The sequence below is a fragment of the Mercenaria mercenaria genome, chromosome 1 (assembly GCF_021730395.1).
Source record: "Mercenaria mercenaria strain notata chromosome 1, MADL_Memer_1, whole genome shotgun sequence".
NCBI classification, from domain to species: Eukaryota; Metazoa; Mollusca; class Bivalvia; order Venerida; family Veneridae; genus Mercenaria; species Mercenaria mercenaria.
This window is the reverse complement of record NC_069361.1, coordinates 54,145,368-54,168,326: the sequence shown is the minus strand read 5'-3', so window position 1 is coordinate 54,168,326 and position 22,959 is coordinate 54,145,368. Positions and strand designations below refer to the sequence as shown.

At 33.0% G+C, this 22,959-nt stretch overlaps 1 protein-coding gene across 1 annotated transcript; it reads left to right on the top strand.

The window, feature by feature from the left end:
• The first annotated feature begins 1,207 nt into the window (after positions 1 to 1,207).
• Positions 1,208 to 22,810, top strand: LOC123545567 (interferon-induced protein 44-like). Its single transcript, XM_053547982.1, has 9 exons — positions 1,208 to 1,233; positions 1,550 to 2,145; positions 6,904 to 6,941; positions 7,471 to 7,671; positions 11,179 to 11,319; positions 11,991 to 12,156; positions 13,380 to 13,643; positions 20,468 to 20,523; positions 22,619 to 22,810. Exons 2-9 carry the CDS (start codon positions 1,563 to 1,565, stop codon positions 22,808 to 22,810), a joined length of 1,641 nt encoding a protein of 546 aa, XP_053403957.1. The 5' UTR covers positions 1,208 to 1,233; positions 1,550 to 1,562.
• The last annotated feature ends 149 nt before the right edge of the window (positions 22,811 to 22,959 follow it).

Genomic DNA, 22,959 nt, shown 5'->3' with positions numbered 1-22,959 from the left:
ATCGTAAAAGTTGACATGAGATAATTATCATGAACAATAGTATATATTAACTTAGATCTAGTGTGAAAATAATGCTCACACGTTTTCCAGACTGTAAAGAATGTAATTGTCGCTCAATAAAAGAACGCTCTAAGTAGTAAAAATATCAACAAACTATACATACAACTCTACTAAAGGTCTTAATTTCGACTTGCTGGTATACATACAACGATGAAAATATGACATATAACTACAATGAAAAACTAGAATGGAAATTCAAACACGGTGCAGAATGAACAATATTCGTAATCTTGCAGGTTTTCAACAAGAAAATGTTACATCGTGCTTAATACTTAGCTAAGATAACAATGATTATAAATTTTTAAACCCGTTTCCATCCGTAATATATTCGAAAACTCAAGCAAATTATCAGTTAAAAAGTGAAAGCGTCCATTAACAGAATTAACAGATTTGTGGGAAATACAAAGTTAAACAAGGTTTTTAGATGTTCAGAGAAAATGACATTATTTATGACGAAACATCGAGTATATTTTTGTTCAAATATGGCAAAGTTAGAAGACAGATAAAGGCAAAAAGAAAAACATTATTGTTCAGGTTTAATAAACACTCTTTCTCCATTGCATTTGTGTCTTCTGACCGATGCCTAGTATCTGTACAATTTTCTGTCTCATCAATCATGATCTGAAAAATACAGCATCACGTTTCAACATTTTACGCAACGGGAGCGTATATATTATGAGATTCATTAGAATGTAATAGCAGAAAACACATTCATTACAGGCACGAAACTTACCTCTTGTATCCCCTTCGTTTCCATTTGTTTCTTCTGTCGTCTACTAAGTCTTATCGAGTTATTTCTTTTGAACCCTCTGTTTTCTCCACTCCCTGAATAATTACCCATCTTCTTTAATAAGAAAATAGATAAAAAAGTTTTTGAATTATTAATAATGAAAAACTCACTTTAAATCCTTATCCGACTCTATCACAAATTTTCGGACTAAACGTATATTACTTTAATGTTAATCAAACATTCCTATCATTGTCAATGTGTATTGATTGTTGTGATCATATGTATTTGGGTGTCGAAACAATGGTATAGGAATACCTCCCTATCGAATCACTGATAACGGATAGAATACTTAAAGTGGTTAAAGAACGTTCTATATGCAGATGTATTGTAACTAAACAGCAACCGATGTACTTTATACAGAGATATACTCCTTTGAAACACATGTATGTATTTTTAATAAGCATATATTTTTCATTGTTTGCTCGTAACAGGTAGTTTCAAATTTCGAATTTATACATAACACGAAAGTAATATCATGTTTAAATCGAAATTATACTTTGTCATTTACATTGTAACATAGACAACAAAATTCGTAAGATCAATTTTCAAAATCTATGTTAAAAGATCTTTTTAAAATATTTCGTAACAAGATAGACAAAGAAGCTCAATACTAGTAACTAGATGTAACCTCTATATGTCAGATTGAAGAAAAATAAATTGTTGAGAATCTGTAAGTATCGAATGTTCTATCGATTTCAGTCTCAATGGAATTATGAGTGTTACAACAATTTTACTGGCGGAAGTCGGAGCAAAGATAAGTGGCGGTACAAATAGGAAATCGTTCAACTTGCTATACAGCGCATCCAAAACGGTAGATGTAGACGAGTTTCATGTTAAATGCGACGCAAAGGGCCCAACCGTGACCCTTTTGTATGGAAAGTTCAACACCTTGTTTGGTGGCTATACCTCCAAAAACTGGACTTCAACTGATAATCAAACAAAGGAAGATAATGCTGCTTTCTTGTTTTACAAAGATGAAAGTCCTGGGGCGATATGCAAATTTCTGCCAATTAAAAAGGGCAAAGCACATAAAGCTGTAACATGTGATGCAAGCTTTGGTCCAACATTCGGCGGAGGCTCTAAGAAAAAATACGACCTTCAAGTATTCAAAAAGGACATTGACGCCCAGCCGAACGATTCAGGCAATTTTATGCATCTTAACGGGACTTTGAAAGTTGGACGAGCATATGAAGAAGAAATAACAGATGGAATTGTTGGCAAAAAAAGAGACAAGACACCCGATATTAATTCGGGAAAATTGATAGTAGCACGTGTTGAAGTGTACCAAGTGGTAGGTAAGTAATATTGATACCTAGTGATATGCCAGTTTGAAAGATCTAGAAAATGATGACAAGGTTTGTATGTAACATTATGTACGTACTATTCTTTGTCTCTGTAATCATTTTTACACGAGGCAGGCGTGTCTCTGTGCTAGTTTGATACAATTGTACGCTGCATGAAGCTACTAGACATTTGTATTTAAAAAGCTATTCTAAATTCGTGTTAACGTTATGAGATATCTTTAAGAACGACATTATTGATGCAAGAAGAATGGATAAATTGACATTGTTATTGTTCGCAACTATACGAACGACTGCTCTTGGGAAAACTTCGTCAAATAAATATTGTTGTCTTGATCGATCAAGTATAGATATTTTAACGTTTTCAGTGTGTATAAAGCACATACACATCATAATTTGCACGGTTTATACGTGGATTTTCTGATGCTTACATAATAGTGATCATGTCAGACAAAAATGTTTTTGTAGTTTGATGTCGTATAAGAATTGAAGTCATTAATCATTGAATTGTTATAAAGCAATTAACACTGAATAACATTGTCCACAGAAAAATGTCCCAAAGTATAGAAGGATTTATACCACTGCATGAGGTGGAGAGATAACCGTATCTGTAAAACTATTTTTATTGTTAGTGTCTATGCGTTCTGAAATGATTTGGCAAGTGGTTCAATAGTTTTATTCAGGGGTATCATGCATTCCGATCAAACAAAGCGATGTATTTTAACGTAGCTGCTCGTAATACATTGAAAACTTTAGACTTTTTTAATGTCATATCAGATAAGAAATAATACAATGACATCAATTTAGTTATTTTAATTTAATCTTCACGATCTATGTTTCTTCTGTCTATATTATTTAGAAGGAATGTTTTTTGTATCATTCGTACTACATAATAACAAAAAAATATTAGAATTACACTCAATAAAGGTAGTTTTGCAGTTCGACTCATAACATTTTCGACAATGCAGAATTTGATTAACCTGATTAAGTTTAAGAAAAATCGGCAAATAAAATTGGGTCATGTACAGATGTTTGACAGACTTATCTGAAAGATTTGGACCGCGCAAAGGTTTCATTATGGGGGTCTTTGAATAATAACAATTTTGACAGCATTTTAAAGAACAGAATCTTCTAGCATGTAGATTTAATAACTTCTCCAGTCGTAAATAATAAATTGCCTATAGTATAATGAAATAAATATGAGATTTGTTGAATTTACGGAATGAAGAATTGTAATCGTAGGTTTTAAAGACGCTCACTACAGTTTTGTATTTTTCCCAATAATAGATTTTGATGAAATGTTCTTTATTACAAGACCATGTTATGATGCATTGAAAAATGAAATAAAAATAGTATTATACTAGGTCACCAGCACTGTTTCAATTTTATTTGCCCCTAGATATGGTGCTATTTTTAACATTTTTCAAAATGTCCATACCCCTAAAATATATTTCAGTAAAGTACAATAGCTAGCATAAAATTGATATATCAGCATTTTTATAACGGAAAGCAATATATCTAGTTGAAACATGCTCAGATGAATAAAAATAAATTGATTTTGTAAAAGAAAGAATACTTGTTTAGGAGACCTAAGAGGTATGTTTAGTTTTATATTTTTTGTCGATTTTAAGTTGGTATTATTGCTACTTTATCGAGTTTCACATAACAGAATTAAATCAAACCCTGCACATACGTTGGGTTATGTCTACCTAATCTAAAACAAAAAGAAAATCGATAGATCACCATATTAGATTTGGCTTAAATCAAATTACAACGAGGTTTGGTGTGGCGGACATTATACAACGCAGGTTGGTACGAAATACTATTCAATTTTAATTTCAAACCAGGGCATATATTCAGCCAAACTCTTGACAGCATTCTGTATTTGTCCACAACTTTAGGCAAAGAGAATCAAATTGCCGTAGGTCGCCCACTGAGGAACATCTGGAATAAACTCGCAGGAGGGATGACAGAAGAAACTTTATTTCTGTATTTCTATACTACATTGTATACTTTAACGTATTGATCTTAAGAGCAATAGGGGTTAACTACTCGATTTAGCCAATCACCCCACTGAGTTTGAAGAGTGCAGGATAAAGGCTTCTCGACAAATTCTACGGAAACTATTTCAGTGTTTGAGCAAATGACCTAGACATATCAAATTATCAAACGGCAAATTTCTTAATAACCTGATTTTTACGTGTTTTTCAGAAGCATTTTGATATCATAGAATGATGTAGGTTTCAGCCATTCTCAATTCACGAATACGGATGTACGGTAAGGGTACGGTCCGGGGATTAGAAACAACCAAACTGGCACGGTGTTGGGGTAAATGTCGACCCGTCCGAAAAAAAATACCGCGAGCGCCTTTAAGACAGTATTTGGAATAATTTAACGTGTAGAACGTTTTAATGTAGACTTTTATCTTTAAAAATTTTAATGTTAATATTCTCACGGATTAGGTGCCAATAATTCATAAAATGACTTTCATTTTCTGTATGTCTAGTCCAGGCTTTATTCTATGTTTCCGGATAGATGACGTTACAGCATAACCTCCGGTTTACGAAACGTACAGAACTACCTTAAGATTAAACTGTTTTGGATATTCCCATTAATGTTCTTACTAAATGGTATTTAAGCATTGAATGAGAATTTAAGGCAGTTAGAATAGCAGTTCGTTTTTAAAAATACTTGGTAGTACTACGTAAGTAAAAAATCTAAATTATATCTCTGAATTTAATGTTTCTTGTAGAACCCGGAATTTTAGAAAGAATCCAAATTAAATTACGTGATCAAAATGTCAGTAACACAGTCCACACGTTTTGAAGCTAACTTGTATAAGAAACCCAACAAAGCGGAGCAATATGCGCCCAAACCCTAGATCAGAGGAGGAAATAACATTTAGAGGTTTTTAAGGTGTGGGTATGGAAGGTTTATGCGGCAACGGTGCACAAGAAACTAAATGTGAATATTTTATCTTAATTTTCCCTATCATTATGGACAGGGCGGGGAGAGGGGCGGGGGAGGTGAAAGGACGTGTGCGTGTGTGGAGGGCCGCGTAATGTGGATTGCTAAACTCAGATCAGTTCACTACCACACACATTTTTCAGTTCATAGTCAATACTTTGAATAGTTTTAAGATTTTGCTCCGGACACAAAATACAACGTATATATTTGAACTCAATTACAGACCTTGTTTATGCACATTATGCCTTCGTCTGCTATCTGTATACGAATTGAAGTCAGTACCTTGAATGGTTATCAATATATGCCCTGGATACAAAATATGAAGGAAAAATTTGAATTTGAGCTCCACCTGTGAGCTTGACCTTTGAACTAAACAACTGATTCAGTTTTGCTCTTGCCAAGACATATGAGGGTCACATTCAACCTTTGAACTCTATTTGTGATCTTGATGTTTGACTTAATGACCTAGTTCATCGACATCTACCTTTATCCCCATGTTTAAGTTAATACTTTGAATGGTTACTGAGTTATGCTCCGGATAAAAAACATGATGAATTATGACAGGCGGGCAGACGTATACGTCATCAATATAATACGTGCATTTTTCCAATTATTCAATTTGAACGCTTAAGATAATTAAAATTTGAATTACCAAGCTGACTGTTGAAAGAAATGCTTGTTCCTTAAGGTTATACGTAACGCTTTCTAAACTTTTATTGTTTATTGGTCTTTTTGCCCCGGGACCTCCCAGTTTACATTTTTAGGTTTGTCGCAACAATTGAAAGGGAAATAACTGCTACATCTTTATTTACAGTTAAGTGGTTTTGGGTTGTTCCCCTTGAGTTATCATTGTTATATAGTTACCCAATTACAGTATCAAACAAGTGATTATTTTGATGCTGGGTGTCATGGTGGTTGCTGTGTTTTGGGGTTCTGGGGTGTCTTGGGGTAAAAAGACCTGCCCGTTACGGCTTGTTACGATCCGTTCTCCATTTAAAGTTTAAATTTTCAACAACTTTGCCACATGATCATATCTTATATGTCAATGTATATCATGTAATGAGGTACTGTATGTACAAATTACTGAATAAACTTCTGTTCTGTTCTGTTCTGTTCTGTTAAAATATTTCTTTTCCTATAACGTTTATGTACAGGATTACACTAGGCTGAAGCATTGTAAAAAGTTAAATTTGGGGTAAAACATTGCATTTGCCTAAATGACCAACATGTTTTGTAGGTTATGATTAGGTTTGTTTTATCCAAAGTTATTTAAATAATTTCTAAACTTAATCAAAAAGATACAAGCTTTCAAACATTTTAGCGAATACATTTTCATTAAACGTTTTGCACTCTTTGAAAAACATATAAAACATTCAATGTCTTAGTAGCATATGCTTCGAGTTTTGAATAGAAATAAAAAATAAATATCTATTGTGAATCTTTTAATATTACTGGTGAGTTCCAACGCATTTACTAAAAACGGCAATGCAGCCTTTTCGGCTGATTTTAATTTAACTTTACAAGAGCAATCACCATGCTTCCTATGATAATATAAATTGAACTTTAATTAGAATTTTAAACATTTATGTTCATGGTATGCTAAACAAGACAACCAAGAGGTCAGAGTTCAGATTCAAATAACCGTAATACCGATTTAAGAGAAGATATTGCGAATCAAATTTCTGTACATGTATAGTTTTAGAGAATATATCTAAAAAGTCTGCCAGAGTTGATATTTGCAATGTTCATGTACTACAACATTTTGAATGATCTTATATATTCTAGATGACGAATTAAACGACGACTGGAAATGGAAACCAAAGGTAATTCTGAAACACACCAGTCATGAGAAAACATCTTTTGAGCAAAACAGTATTATACTTAGTCTATTACATCGTTTATAATTGTGCTCCCTTTTTATATCAATACCATCATGAACAACTCGGGCTGGATAAAAAGAAATGAATTTCATATTCTCTGAACATATAACAACAAATACATGATACTATTCTTCACACAGACGGAAACACTCGTCAATAAATTATCTGTAACACTTTTGAGGTTGTACAATTTTTTTTAAAACCTTTATAATATATTCTTATCCACATTTATAGCTTGCATAAGATTAATCAATTTAAAGGAATTTTCAGCGTTCAGTTGTTTAGTTGTTTCCGCACTTGATCTTTGAGGTAGTAAAATAGAAATTAGTTGAATATACATGTAAGTTAGACTATATTACTAACATTTTATTATTCGTATTTCGTATAAAAAGTTTTATGGCGACTTTGAAGTAGCGTATTTACGATTAGAGTACTTGTGCTTCAATTCTTAGATATTGGTAAAATATTCTAGGATAAAGACTGCAATGATATGAAAACGGAGCTCATAGAAATGGAACAACCGGGGCTAAATGTAAAACAGTACAACATACTACTCGTTGGTGTGATTGGTTCTGGTAAATCTAGCTTCTACAACACTCTAGCAACCATTTTCTCTGGAAAAGTTACACATCCTGCCGTGACAAGAGCTTCTCCAACAAGTGTCACAAATAAGGTTAGTATTACAGCGTTGCAAATGGGTGTAAATTTTTGATCGATTCGGCTATTTCCATCAGGGAAAATTGGACTATGGTAATTCTAGATTTCAGGTGAAAGTGTTTGTTAGCTTAAATGATCGTAATCATTGTACTTTTTTCTAACAATTTCCATTCATTTATCAATAACTAGAGTTAGTAATACTTCAAAATAGCTTTAAGTTATAAAATATCCAATAGCTATCTTCAACTAAGATATCTTATATCTAGATATTTACTTTATATGTTTAAAATGATCATCAAATATATTTAACTTTACTAAGTTTATAAATTGGTTGTGTATACATTCATAGCTAAATGTCTTTCACCAACAGTCGATTGTGTAAAAAAGGTTATTGTGGTAGTACACATTTATACTGTGTTTAGCCATACATGTTTACAGCATGCACTATTGTTAACCTATTGTATAAGAACTGTTAATACTCCTAAACTTGTTAATTTCATGCTTTTATAAACTATTAGTACATATAATTGTTGTTCGTGTTTTCAAAGTTTACGACAATAAAGATGAAAATTTAGGTGATGAAAATTGCGTCTGGTGTGCCTTTAAGGTGGTAGTATACCATACACTTTAGTAGTGCGCATGTTTAACCGGTAGCGAAATGTGATAATTAACGAAAACAATTAAAACAAATCAAATGTGTGTTTGTATATTCATTCTTCTGAAATAATGAGTAAATTACAATATTGCAGCGATAAAATGACGTCATAGATATCAGGACGTATTGTAAACCCCGCCAAATTAATAACTTTTATATTGAGAGTTTGTGATTTTTAGCATCTTTTTACCTTATTATAACTAATCTGAACAAGCCACTATTCACCGAGATATTTGTACACGAGTCTTCAGTTATGATCAGTGATCTTAAGTTGGACTTTTATGTATTTTTATTGTAATGACATGTGGAGAGTTTTCAGCTGATGGATGTTGGCGACTGATTTGAGAAAGTAGGTGGATGAGAGGTTAATTAGTTAATTAGTTAATTATCACGACAATTTTCAAATTGGGCAGTTTGATTTGTAATATTGTTTTCCGTTTTCTGTTATAATGTAAAACTAATAAATTAATCATGCTAAATTATAACAATGCAAAACTTGTCCGTTCTTTCGTAAAATATAGTAGATCTAATATCGGGAACTTTATTAATGATACAATAGAAATGAATCCCCAAGACAAAAAAAATGTAACTACAAATATAAAGAGAATTCCTATAGTTTCTTTCCTTTTATAGATTTTTTTTCAAATTCACATATATGATAGGTAAAATTGTGCTGAAAACAATGAACAAATAAAACCAATAGGTCACCATGCTTATTTTTGTGAAAAATTGTTTTGAACACACCCACTGTTGCTGAAACAGCCAGCGATTTTTTAACATTTTCGTAATTTTAATTTTCTGCGACCACACGTGAATAGCGACCACCTGTCGACAACGACCAGTCTCTAGTTCCCCCGTAGAAAAATGGTCATAAAAAGGCCGTGAGTAGCGACCACCTGGCGACCGCGACTAGCGACCGGCCCAATTCATTCCCAAGTGTCATATTTGCACCCCACCCCCCGCCCCCCCCCAACGACCAAGCTGGACCGTTCCGACAGGAAAACATTTGAAATCTGCCAATTTTTCACGACTTTCGCATTATAGCAAACATAATAATTACTGCTTGATTGAAAATTTGCAAGTTTGTACCGGTCGAATTAACACATAGAACATAAAGACATAAAGAAAGCAAGAAGCTGTAAAAACACTTTTTTATCAGCATGATAATGGCTAACTGAGAAGTAGCCCTTCACACCCCGTCCCCCGCCCCGAATAAGGACCACGTGTGAACAAAGGCCACTTTTGCTTGTTCCGAAGGGTGGTCTTTCTTCATAGGTTTGACTGTATTTATAATACTAGATCCTTACAATAATGGGTACAGACAGAAAAAAAATCGTGTTTCATATTCACTTTTGTGAACTTTTTTTTCAATGAAAAATACCCATAATGAAGAATTTTTTTTTTTTTTAATTTTGAAAAAACTGTTTCATAGATTTTTTTTTCTTGTGTATAAATAATTGTATTGTGAGCATAAAAATGTCTAAAATGTATGGGTCACCAGGCTAAATTTTATGTTAAGACCGCTTGAATACAACACCTGTTCGGACGAAAATGGCGCGAACCTGACCAAATTGATTACATGTACATCTGCTAGATAGTTAAAAAGCTTTTAAAAATTCTTAATTCATTTTATAACTGAATACTAAATAATCTGAAAGGTGATATTTTCTGATCAGTACTAAGTCAATTGTCTTACATTATATAAACAACAGGGTCTTTGTACTAAAATGCGATGCGAAAATGGCAAGATACTTGCCAGGCATGATACTTGTCAATACAACATAAACCAGTATCTACATTTTATTACTGATAAAACTGATCAACATGTTATTTCATTCAAGATGTCTGAAACATATTTCAACAATGTTGACTTCACTTCAGTTTTTCATAGAAAGTGTCGGCTGCGCAGAAAGATGCGCATAAAAATCTATAGGAATTCCTTGGCAGTGACACTGGCTTATTTAAAGAACTATTTAAGCTTTTTTACTATATTCCAAAATAGTCTAGAAGAATGATAAAAAATAATGCAATCGCGCATTAGTTTTCCATAAAAACAGGCGAGGAATGCTGTTGTAAGTACTTTAATATTGCTATGTGTTAGCATAAATGAAAAGACATAAAAATGGTATACGTACTATAAACATACATTGTTTGACCTTACATAAAATGGGAAAGATAATTTTATTCAATACTTTTATATTAAAAAAGAAAGATTCCTTAGATATTTTACATTGTTGTGTGTATATTTATGTCACGATCCGCGAGACTTATAGACGTTACCTTATATTAGATATAGCATAGGCTAATAAAATTTTCAAAAACGCAGGCTTCTACGAATAAAAGTAAAATCGAAATAAGCTAAAACGTGCTACAAATCAATACATGTCATTTTGACATACTGTTTAAAAAAAAACATTTATTTTAATATATGATGGACAATTAACTGGGAAATGTTTGTGTTTGTTAATTTTGTCATTATTATTTCTATTACTGTGTCTGTTTCATGAAACATACTTCTGATAAAGCAAAAACTATGAAGAAAGATGTTTCTCGAAAATAAGGTCCCTTTGTCGAATAGTTAAATTTAATTTTCGTTTAGTGTAAATCCAGTGCGCTAGCTTGTTTTGTTGGGAAAGCCACACATTATCTCTCATTTGTATCATCGACCAGTCATACTTATTTAACTTGTGATTTACTTGTTCAACACAACAATGTTTTTAAATTATATAAACGCATTTTATTTATTGTCAAAATCTCAAAATCCCTCATTGCGGAATGAATATATAGTAGTAATTATTAACAACTGTGAATAATTTGTGATACACGTTAGAAAATCACCACTTTTAAATGGTTCTTTATATTCCGAAGGTAGAAAACTACGACCTGAAATCAGAAAACGGTACAAAATTAAAAATACGAATTACTGACATTCGAGGATTTGAAGATAAGAGAGGTCTTACAGGAGAGCTTGAGTGTCTGCTAAATGGCAAGCTACCAACTGATTATCAAGTAAGTATTTAGACGGGTATATAAGTAACTATCATAATGACTGATTTGGCACTACCTTATAACCCTTTCAATCTTTTACTCTGTAAATAAAACTTTTTAATTCATGGAAGATTAACCTGACATCTTTTTTCAACCTTACTTTGAATTTTGTAAAGACATATAGTTTTCAAACAGGTTTGAAACTGCGGTCGTGTATGGTTTACTGTTTCAGTATTTAAATTTCCATTTGAGCTTTTTATATAAAATTATCACTTTATCTAGTTGCAAAAAGCTATACAATTTAACAATGTATATGTAATGTATATGTAATGTAAAAATATGTTACATAGTAAAACCGATATGAGTTCCGAACGTATTTTCTAAACCATATACACTGCTTTCACAAATCACTAATGAGACACGCTGCGGTGCGGGTGTTGACATTCGACATTTTTATCACCACATCATCAAACCTGAACGAAGTATGTGTTGTCAACACACTGGCGGTTTTCATAATACAACTTTGGAAATGTTATTATGGTTGGTCAAAGCAGATATTTTTTACTACATTCCATAACAATAAGTATTATTAGGATCAACTAATTTTCATGTGTTTATTTGCTGTTTTACTGAACAACTGAAATACCTTTTTATTACACCAAGTAAATATATGATTTCATTTCATTTCTTAGTTTACAGCTAAACCAGGAGCCTTCGAGAATGACCTACGAACAAATGTGACATTAAATGACGAAATTCATCTTGTTTGCTTCGTTTCCGGCAATACAAACTTTGATGCACTCCCGATAACGCTTCGCGAACACATTGACGCTATCAAAGAGATAATCAATAATAAAGGTAACAATGTCTTAATTCAAAATACTGACAAAGCGAGACAATTAATAGTTTAAATATAACTTAACTATATACAACTGCTTACTTCAAAATACCGACTGAACCATTTTAATGCTCTTCCTTGGGGTCAGGGACATATAGTTGGCACTTTGATCGTCAGTTTGATCGCCAGCACTGCTTTTTTTAGTCCCAAATCCTTGTCTTGATAACTTCTCTTACAGTATTTATGTTATTTGATACAAACAATGGTTACTGAAACACATTAATCGAAAAAAAAAGCAAATTGTCAATATTAATGTTTAAGATTTATGTCCATCTGAAATGGTAAGAGGACCTGGCACAAGCTTATAATACTGCATCTTTATGAATGGTCACACACAAGTATGGTATACTTTTCTCGGTTTATGATCCGGTAATGGCACGGAAAATAGAACTTTTACTAAATTCTATACTATGCACTTTTCAAATTAAAGGCATGCGCTATTAAGATCTGTTTCAAACAAAACGATATATTACAGTATTATCATAGAGCAAACCCATGTATATTGCCAAGGACGAACATGCACATAGTATGACCCTTTGAAATTTGACAAAACGGTGTATTATAAATATGAAAGTATTCATGCAAAAACAACAGTTCCTACACTTTTCTTGTCATCTTTTGCAACTTTAACATTATAAGGCATACATGTACTCTGCCGGATGTAAGAGATTGTCCCGTGAAATATAAAAGGCTGAATACCGGTACTATCTAAACAAATATTTACTTTCAAGGGATCTAGTTATTAAAATATTTAAAAGATCCTTTGGAATCATAGAACGCAATTATGCAAAATTATAAAGAAATGTGCAATAATCTTCAGGTCCCCTAGCATCGGCTTAAGCGGAATTCTATTAATTTAAAAGTAAAATTGAATTGACTTCATGATTCCCAAAGGACCAAAAATTAAAACATTACTGGATCAAAGAGCCAATGAATACTGTTGATTGAAGTTGGATTTTGTTTCAGATTCATTCGTAAATAAAAATGTCATTTTGTTATTCGAATTTGAAAACAAATAAAACCATCTGTAAAAAGATAATAGATAGAATGCAACCAAGAAGATCATAGCAGATTCGGTTTGATTGAGTCTGTTCTTTAGAACTAATGAAAAGCGCAACACATAAAAACACAGATTTTATACCGACTCGTGTCTTTATATTATACTTTCTTGTGTTTTGTATAGGCTTACCAACTGCTGTTATAGTAACCAAATGTGACGAGTTATGCCCACTTTTATCGGAAAATGTTGACCATGTCTACAAATGTTCAAAAGCCAGAGATTCTGTGAAAAAAGTAGCTGAATTCTATGGAGAAGCTAAGACAAAGGTTTTTCCGGTTGTCAATTACGTCGATAAGGAGAAAACCGATATCGGAATTGACAGATTGGCTGTCCAAGCTTTGCATGGAATGTACAAGTTGGTGCAGGCCTACTTACGTGAACATAAAGGTAAAATAAAAGACTTATCGAAAAAATTCGTACCGTATTACAAATTATCTATTTCATTCATTGTTTATGTAAATGTTTCTTCCGTTATACATGTACCTATTTAACTATATTGACACGAAGCACAGTGTGATCAACAGAATTGTTTTCTATCATGTATCCATAACAACATGACTGCCGAGCTAAAAAGGCAGATATTTCGTACAAAGATAAGGTTTTGTGCTCGTACTGGCACTGTTGTATAACAAAACTTGTTGTTTTGTAACTAACACAGATTAACTACAATTAATTGTTTTTTGAAACGTTTTCATGTCATACGTATTTGATTTTATCGGGACGCATCAGCAGTATATGCCGGACTTTTAAAGACCCATCACAGAATAACAAAATAACGGACTGTATTCTTTATTTTTTCCTTGATGATTATTATACACGATTTGAATGAAAACATTTAAATGAGACATTCAAGTATCTATAATTAAAAATTAAAAATAATATATGTGCAAGATCGAGACAATGTTTTAAATGCGTAAATATTTTATTGAAGTAATGCAGTAGTGTGCACAGTACTTGATGCATTGCGATAAGTTTATACACACCTCTAGGTATACAGTGTTACGTAGTAAGTTGAAACTGTACCGAAAAGAGATTGCCTATACAAGTTTGCAGATGAAATTGTAAAACACATTTATAATTTACTTCAGACAGGGCCCAAATGTTTCACTTGTTGTCTTGTTGTATAACGGTTTCATATCTGAATTTAATCTATCAGAATGGTTTTCATGGGAAAGTGGCTCATGATCACTAGATGGTGGTTGCTCTTTCCAAGATATATATCACGTTCCTATGTTAATTGCATGATGTCAATAAAAAGGGGTGTAGTGTTACCGTCCTTATTTCAAAAGTTTTAATTTAGAATTAAAGCATTTTATAAAATTATTGCCCTTCGCTGATCTACTTGATATACTCAATGTTTTTTTTTTATATTTAACAAAATGGGAACTGTTGACTTAATGGCTAACTATTTGATTTGTTTTCAAGCTGAAAGATCCCTTATTTCTTAAGCGTGAACAGTTCTTTATATTCTTAATTTCTCCAAATCCGTTTCATGTGATTACGTAAAGTACATTTTTACATCAAATGTCAAACAATGCATTTTCGTTTACAACAAATAGTTTGCTGTTAAAGCCATAACAGCTGCTTTTCTTGATGTACTGCCATAAACTGAAGTTTGTCATTTAACTTTTGATAGTATTGGGGCGACTGTAAACCAAATAAAATGTCTCAAGTAGTTTCAAATGTACTGTAATGAGAAAATGTAAAATATAACAAAACAGAAGACGAAGAAAAGGAAAAAGAAGTTATTGCTTATAATAAGTTGGTATGGCTCTTGCACACTGATGCTTACTCCTAAAGCATTTAAAATCTTTAAAATTCAATCTAAAATCCAACCTATAGTGTGAAAATATCCTTATAATGAAATGAATATATGGAGAAGTGCTTCTGGAACATGTATTAGTGTAACAAGTTTTAAACGAACTGGATAATGTTAAAAGTTAGATATTTTAGACTTGTGTACCGTATAAGTTTAAGCATACAAATAATAAAATGTCTCATCAGGAACTTTTACATCGCATATCTTTATTGGGGGATGCATTTCACTTTAACGTTTTCAAGATCATAAGTCTTTATCTTTTGTAAATAGCACCTGTAGGATAAGCTAATTTTGCAAGAAAAAGTTACGGTTGATCACAGTAAAACTGTTGAATATTCCCTAAACTCAACTTTAATGCTTGCTGAATAATTGCCCTTTGATTTATTAACATAGTATACTATAGCACCGCTTCTTGTTTGGGGTATGTCAGAGCAGCCATCGGCTTGAATTCATCGAAACCTAATAGAAAGCTTCACTCTCACAAGATGTGCATATTGTCCTCTTGTTTCGGTCCAATTATTTTTTGAGTTATGGCCCTTTGTTAGCTCAACTTTAGTATAATTTAGTACAATTCTTGTCGTGAATATTTCTCAGAAACCACCGAGTGAGATTTGATAATTGTGCATTGAATAACTGCCCTTTCATCAAACAACATAGTATAATAAAGTACCATTTCTTGTCCGGGTTATTTCTAAGCAATTTAAAAAAGACTGATAGGAAGCTTTACTTCGAAAAGGAGATGCACATATTGTCTTTCTGTTTCGGTCCGATTATTTTTTATTGAGATTTTATCATTTGATTAGTCGACGTTAGCATTTTTAGTGCAAAGTATTTCTCAGCAGCCGCTTGCTGGAACTCATTGAAAATTCATATAATGCTTCACTCTCAAAAGGAAGTATCCGTATTATTTTCATGTTCTGGTGGGATGATTTTTCAATGGTATATTGCCCTTTGATTATTCAACATAAGTCAGCTGTATGTGCCTATTCAGTCAATTCCACTTTCGTTCTTTTAACATGCAATAATCATATTTCAGGGAGCAATATTTTACCAATATATCTTGTTGTGTCTATAAGTGACTCTCTTCTTAAGTAAGTTATTATAACACGTATTATACAATCAACTTTTCAAGATTATGTTAAGTCATAAGTATGTTGCAAAGTTAAATGTAAGTGGTAAATGAAATTGGGATCTTGGAAACTGTTTGAAATACAATGGCGTGGTCGTCTGGAAACTATGCTCAGTGAAGTGTAGTGTTTCACTGACTGCCCAGTTAGCTCAGATGCTTATAGTGCCAAGTTAATGTTCGTAAAGTCAGGTGTTTAAATCCCGCTCCAATAATAGATATTTTCACATTCATAAATGTGATTCTAATAACTTTCATAGGTATTTTTCAATGTTAAGCGAAAGTTCTTTTTTATAACAAAGTCTGATTTAGATTGATTTTAACGATCATATATATATAACTAATGTCATTCTTAGACTAGTAAAATTCTGTGTAATTTCTTACACTCATTACAGTATGCCTCTAAATGAACAAAAGTCATAAAACAAAGGGTATATCACAAACGAGATGTAAATAACTACAATGCTGTGCTCAGGTTCTACCTTTAATCGTTGTATCTTACAATCATATGACAACAACGGATATGACGTAGCCGTCACTAGCGCGACCTCGTATATTAACGCGCGGCATATAGCGTTATAACATTTGCTACATTCTTGGAGCCGCGAAAAGTATTATCAATAACAAAGTACTTAAAAGAAGAAAATGAATACTTGAATATCTGAATCACACTTGTTTGAACAACTAATCGTTTATAGTTATACAATGTATCCGCACGAAAATATAGTCTGAACAGTCCCTGTATCAAACTCTAATGTTATTTAATAATTGCCTCTCATAGAACAAAATATTCACAATCTCTATTATATCAAGTATCACGTGTAATCATGTTAAAAGTCTGAACTTCAAACATACTAATTTTTTAAGGTACAGAAATTTGCTTTTCACTGGTTAGCCTATTTAAGTCTTTATTTTCGCGTTACCATTATTTCGCAAAACAATTATTTCAAGTAATCATTTCCTGGACTAAAGAAAGTTTCCGGTGTAACCTTGGTCCTTCATCGTAAACTTGTACCTCCGACCCGATTAGATCGTTCGTTTGAGCCTAAGGTTTTGTGGTATTCTCGTAAAGAGGTTAAATACTCAGTCACTCAGAAATGGTTGGTGATATTTGCCTGGGTCTTCGCTTTCCGGGAAAGTATAAACTGGTCACTCCGAACTCACGTCATGCCAGTTTCCATTTCAATTTCATAATACGGAAGTGACGTCATCCTACGTCCGTTCACTTCGTGCTGATCGCTTCTTGTAGAACAGTTGATTGGAAAAGTGTTTTAAGTTGATTGGCTGCTGACATATAAGTCGTGGTGTTGTTCGAGATCATGATTTTCGGCAAAGATTTTCGGCTGTTAAACCTCCTGAATGCTTGTAGAATGAATCCGTTAAGATATCTAGGACTACTTCCAAGTGAACGGCCATTGTAATTGCGCATGTGAATAAGTAGATATAACATTTGGATTCACTTCCGGTTTCGTTCCTAACGTTAAGCGCACCAGTAAAATCCGTAGCTGTAACACTGAACGGCGGGACATCTTTTACTCGGATCATTGGGATTGGTGGTGGGCAACTTTTGTACAAACGTCCATAGTACTGACCGGACGTACTTACGAATGGCAGGAATCCAAGACTTTTGTCTCAGATGAGCAATGGTAGCGTTTACTCCAGAATGAAGTTGTTTTTCGTGCGCATCTTGGATGACTTATCTGGTAAGTTTATGTTTCTTTGGTTATAGGTAGGGAAACATTACTGCGTATACTAGAGGTGCATTATGAATTCTACCTCCGCAACGACTAAGTCAGACTGTATCCGGGTATAATTGCAGTTGTCTGACGAGCGGTTACCCGTTTCTATTTGCCTTAAAATTTTCAATTTCAACGAGGTCATTTGACAGGATATCATCCATACAATTTCAGCATCATGCAGTTCGCTAGCCGACAAACTTCCGGTTTGTCTGTTTGTTCTTTGTTTGCAATTGTGGATGAATCTCATAACGTATTCTGCTACGCGAAGTAGCTTGGTGTAAGAACTGTAATGTGTAACTTCAATTACATTGTGGATTCCGAGTGTTTCTGGGCACTGTAAACTCGCGATATTGATTGAGTCTTTTTTGAGTAACCAGCGTTCTCTTCAGTTGTCGTCTGCGATGTCACGTGATCTGTTCCCAGGTAGGCCACTGTACTCTGTTTGTTAGCCAAGACGGACTGGTGTTCCATAACAGGTTATCGAGGAACATGTCTGCAGAAATACCACTTGATGGTCCGCTGGATCATCGTTCGCACGGCAATATCTCCATTGTGCTTTTCCTGTAGGTTGGTTGATTTCATCCGCACGATTTCTCACAAAACGTTTGAGAGGTTTGAATGTTGTCAGCCAATGTTACACTATCTGACTATCCGACCAAACCGTCACATTAAGTGTGTGTAAACTCTTCTGTAGATTGAGTCTGAACGAGCACTAAGAGAAGCAGTCATGAGCTCCAACTGAGGTAAGTCTTTAGTGGAACGACTCTGTTCGTAGCCGTAAGTATTCTTGACACTGTACTATGGCTTCTAAACTACGCATGAATGTTTCCATTTTAACGTAAAAAGTTACTTAAACTTGTAACTCTGTTTGACGGTGCATTTAATTTCAACGAGGGTTGCATGGCTACGTGCGTTATCTTATGTTGTTGTCCGAATCTCCGGATGTAGTTTACGTTCAATTACTTGTGCAGTTTTTCATACAAGTTGGGATTTCAGGTAACTAAACTTTTGCACATCGGTAAAGTAATTGTTCATATGTATGGTAGACTCATAAGAATCCAGGAATAATTGCCATGCTAAAATAGTGCCATTGAATGTTGGAAGGGAAAGTTTAGGTAGTCTGTAAAATTTAGTAGAATTATACGAATTGTTACTTCCATTTCGGTCGTTGAAATAACTTTCTTCTAAATTTGAGGCGTAACCATTTCGCTGTCAATCGTTCTTTTCATAAAGCTTCTCTTGAGGTTTGTTGATCTTCTTGGGATATTGACGTTGTAAAACCCTACTCTTGTTGATATTGAAATTCTCTGAGTTGACGCAACTTGATCTCCAGCTGTAGCGTATACTCTTCTGCTTGGAAAATATCATCTTCTATACATTCGATGTCTTGTGTTTGAAAAGCATTTTCTAGTATTTGGACCTAGACTTCACCTAGACCTAGACCGGCCAGTAAAGACGAATTCTCCTTCGCCTGCTCGATTTTAATGAGATATTTGTCAATGAAACGTCGGTAGTCCTTTCTCTCTGTGTTTGTAATGTCGGTAGATTCATATTTCATTTCATGGCACCAATATTGCATGGGAGATATAAAGACCTACAACGCTGGGTTCAGGTTCTACTTGCTGTAACGTACCTTAGAGTCATATAAAAATAACGGATATGACGTAGACGTCACTAGCGCGGCGTCGTATGTTAAAGTGCAGCAAATAACGTTATAACATTTCCTGGAGGATAGTTTGATATATCTTATATAGAAAATGGTAAATCAGTATTGTCTGAGTAGATCTTTAAATATGATATCAAATGCAACCCACATAATTCTATGTTCTTACCAAACTTAAATTGAATATTTCAACCTTTTTTTTTTAATAAGTTTAAGTTTTTACGGATATAAATGTTCGAAAAGCTTACAAAATCACTTTCTATTATATTTCTATTGCAATGACTAACTAATCGAGGTTTTTCTAAATTAATATGATATGACATAAATCTGGAGATGTTCAACTTAAAATAGTTACATTTTTAATTGTGTAAATTGAAAACATTTCACAGCTTTGTCTAGCACAACACAACGCTCAAGATCTATATCGTGTAGACATAATGTGTAAAAGAAATACATTTGGGCGATAAGTCGGTATTTGTTTTATCTTAATGCTTTTCTCATTTCAATATATCACCAAGAATGATTATACCTCTTTTATTAAATACAAATGTATACCTGACATTTATGTGAGCATAAAAAGGATATATAATTCAAGTGGATATCGATGCTACTATCTGAACGAAAACACTTTTTATTGGTACTAAGAAACCGTTTTTATTTATGGGGATTATCTATCATAGATTTTCTTGTTGCATCAAACTTCAATATATACACATATATTCCCATGGACTAAATACGATTCCTGTTTAGTACTTCTTTATGACCTACAAGCCATGAATGTGACATTTTTTTTTGTTAAATATATCAATGCATAATTTTAAACTTACGTATTTGAAATTGATGAATATCCCTATCTAATTTCAGGCATGAAGAGAAAGTCAGATGGATGGGAAAGTCGAGGGACAAAAGTATCTGATTTGGTAATGGAGATTAGTGTTGGCTAACGCTTTCATATGCTTATCAGAGAAATGTTTTATTTAAAAGTGGCCATCTTGTTGTGTGGTTCATTCTTAACGATCCTTTTATATGGAACGCCACAGCTGTCTTATGCCGGCACGTTCATCTTATCATGTCAGAGCATGATGTTAATTTGTAAAAGCAGGGTCATATTATGTTAACAATTCCTGTAATCTTGTAACAGTATGGGTTTTACTTGTCAGAACAGTGTCCTATTATGTTAAAAAGCTTTCTATCATGTTTAATGTGTAAGTGCGATGTTAACTTGTCAAAATAGAGTCTTATTGTTTCAACCTGCCATGTTGTCATATCAAGTTTGCGATCTTGTCTACATGTCAAAAAGTAATGTAATCTGATCAAAGTGTGATGTTAACTTGTCGAGACAGTGTCTTATTATATTAAAAAGCTATGTGATAATATCTAAGTGTGAATTTGTCTGAAGTATGTTAATATGTCGAAAAGCAATGCTGTTGTTTTACAATATCGTATGATTTTGTCAAAAGTGTGTGTTATTATGCTAAAAATTTATAATCTATAGTTAAAGTATCGTGTGGTCTTATATTATTATGCTCAAGGTTTATGTTATTTTGTTCAAACTTGTCAAAAATTATCTTCTTAGGTTAAAAAGCTATGCTACCATATCAAAGTATCATGTGATATTGTTTACCGAGTGTGCGTATGGTATTTTGTTGCAATGCAGACTTTACTTCTCCTAATATGTTAAAAAAGTATGATTTTATGTCAAAATAGTAAGTGATTATGTCTACCGAGCGTGCTGTCAAATTAAAAAAAGCAATGCTATCAGGACATGGTGTGGTGTTAGCTTGTTATCTTATTATGTTAAAATATTTTGTGATCATGTCTAAGCGTGATCTTGTCTGCTGTGTGCTATTATGATAAAAAGCTATTATCCTGTTACAGTTTCATACTATCTTGCTTACAGTATGTGTTTAATGCAAACATCTATAATAAATCGTGGTAATGCACCGTTTGGTTTTGTCTACCGATAGTGTTATTATGTTGAAAGACTACGTTACCTTGCAAATTGTGGTATAATCTTGTCAAAACAGTGTCTTGTTTTGTTTAAATGCTATCTTATTGCAGTAAGGTGCAGTGGTATCTTGTCCAAATGATGTCTTATTATGTTAACTTGTTACGTTATTTTGTTTAAATATGATGTTAACGTGCCAAAAATTGTCTTATCAATATGTTAAAAAGCTATGCTTTTATGTCAAACTACCATGTAATGTTGTCTACCGAGTGTGCTTATGTTAAATTGTGATGTAACCATATCAAAGTGTGATGTTTACCTGCCTAACTAGTTACTTATTATGTTGGTTTAAGTTTGTGTAATCATGTAGGAGTGAAGTGATAACTTAAAAAAAATTGTCTTATTTTGTTATCTAGACATGTTAAGATGTTAAAATGTGATGTTGGCTTGTCAAAACAGTGTTTTTTAATGTAGAGGAGATAGGTTATTTATTTAAATATCATACGATCTTGTATATACCTGTAACATGATAACACGCTTTGAAGACAAGACCACACGGTACTTTGACATAATATCATAGCTTTTGACATAATAAGACATGCAAACCTCAAAATTTGGCATGATAACATAACATTAAATTTTGAAAAACGCTGTATTTGCAAGTTCAAGGCATACTTAGACATGATTACATAATTTTTAAATTAATAAGTTTATTTGACAAGTTATATCACTCTCGGAAATGATTACACGAAATGTCCCAATATTAGACAGTTGAAGCGTTCCATAAATTTAGTTCAAAATTGTATTTAGTTTACATTACTTGCTCTAGTATGTTATTGCTCAACAATCACCACAGACATATCTGGAGAAATTCCGTCAAGTGTATAACTGTATCTTACACAGTTGTCAGCATATTTGCAGTTTTACTTCGCTTTAAAAAAAAACGTAGTAATAGCTAACTGTTTATATTTCGCAGTGTATATGGGGATTTCAATTGATTTTCTTCTATAAAGCTACGTATGAAGCTAATCTATTCTATATTTCAAAATTGTTGCAAATATTTACAGTGTAAGCCGAATGCAAAGGAAGACGTACTGATGGGATTACAGCAAGAAATGTCAAAGCTTCAAGACAGGAAACTACGTGTTCTTTTAGTTGGACCAGTAAACGCTGGAAAATCAAGTTTTATTGATTTAATTAATAAAAATATTCAAAGGTGTCGCTCTTTGAAGAAACATTGCTTTGACAAACAAATTTAGCTGAAAATACTGGGTAAAATACAGGCTAAAGGTCAAGACGTTGAATGTGATGATAATATAATATTTAATACATTTCTCTACGTTTGATCCTCGAGGAATCAATGAAGACTTCAGATAATATTCATATTATACAAAAATATTAAAAGAAG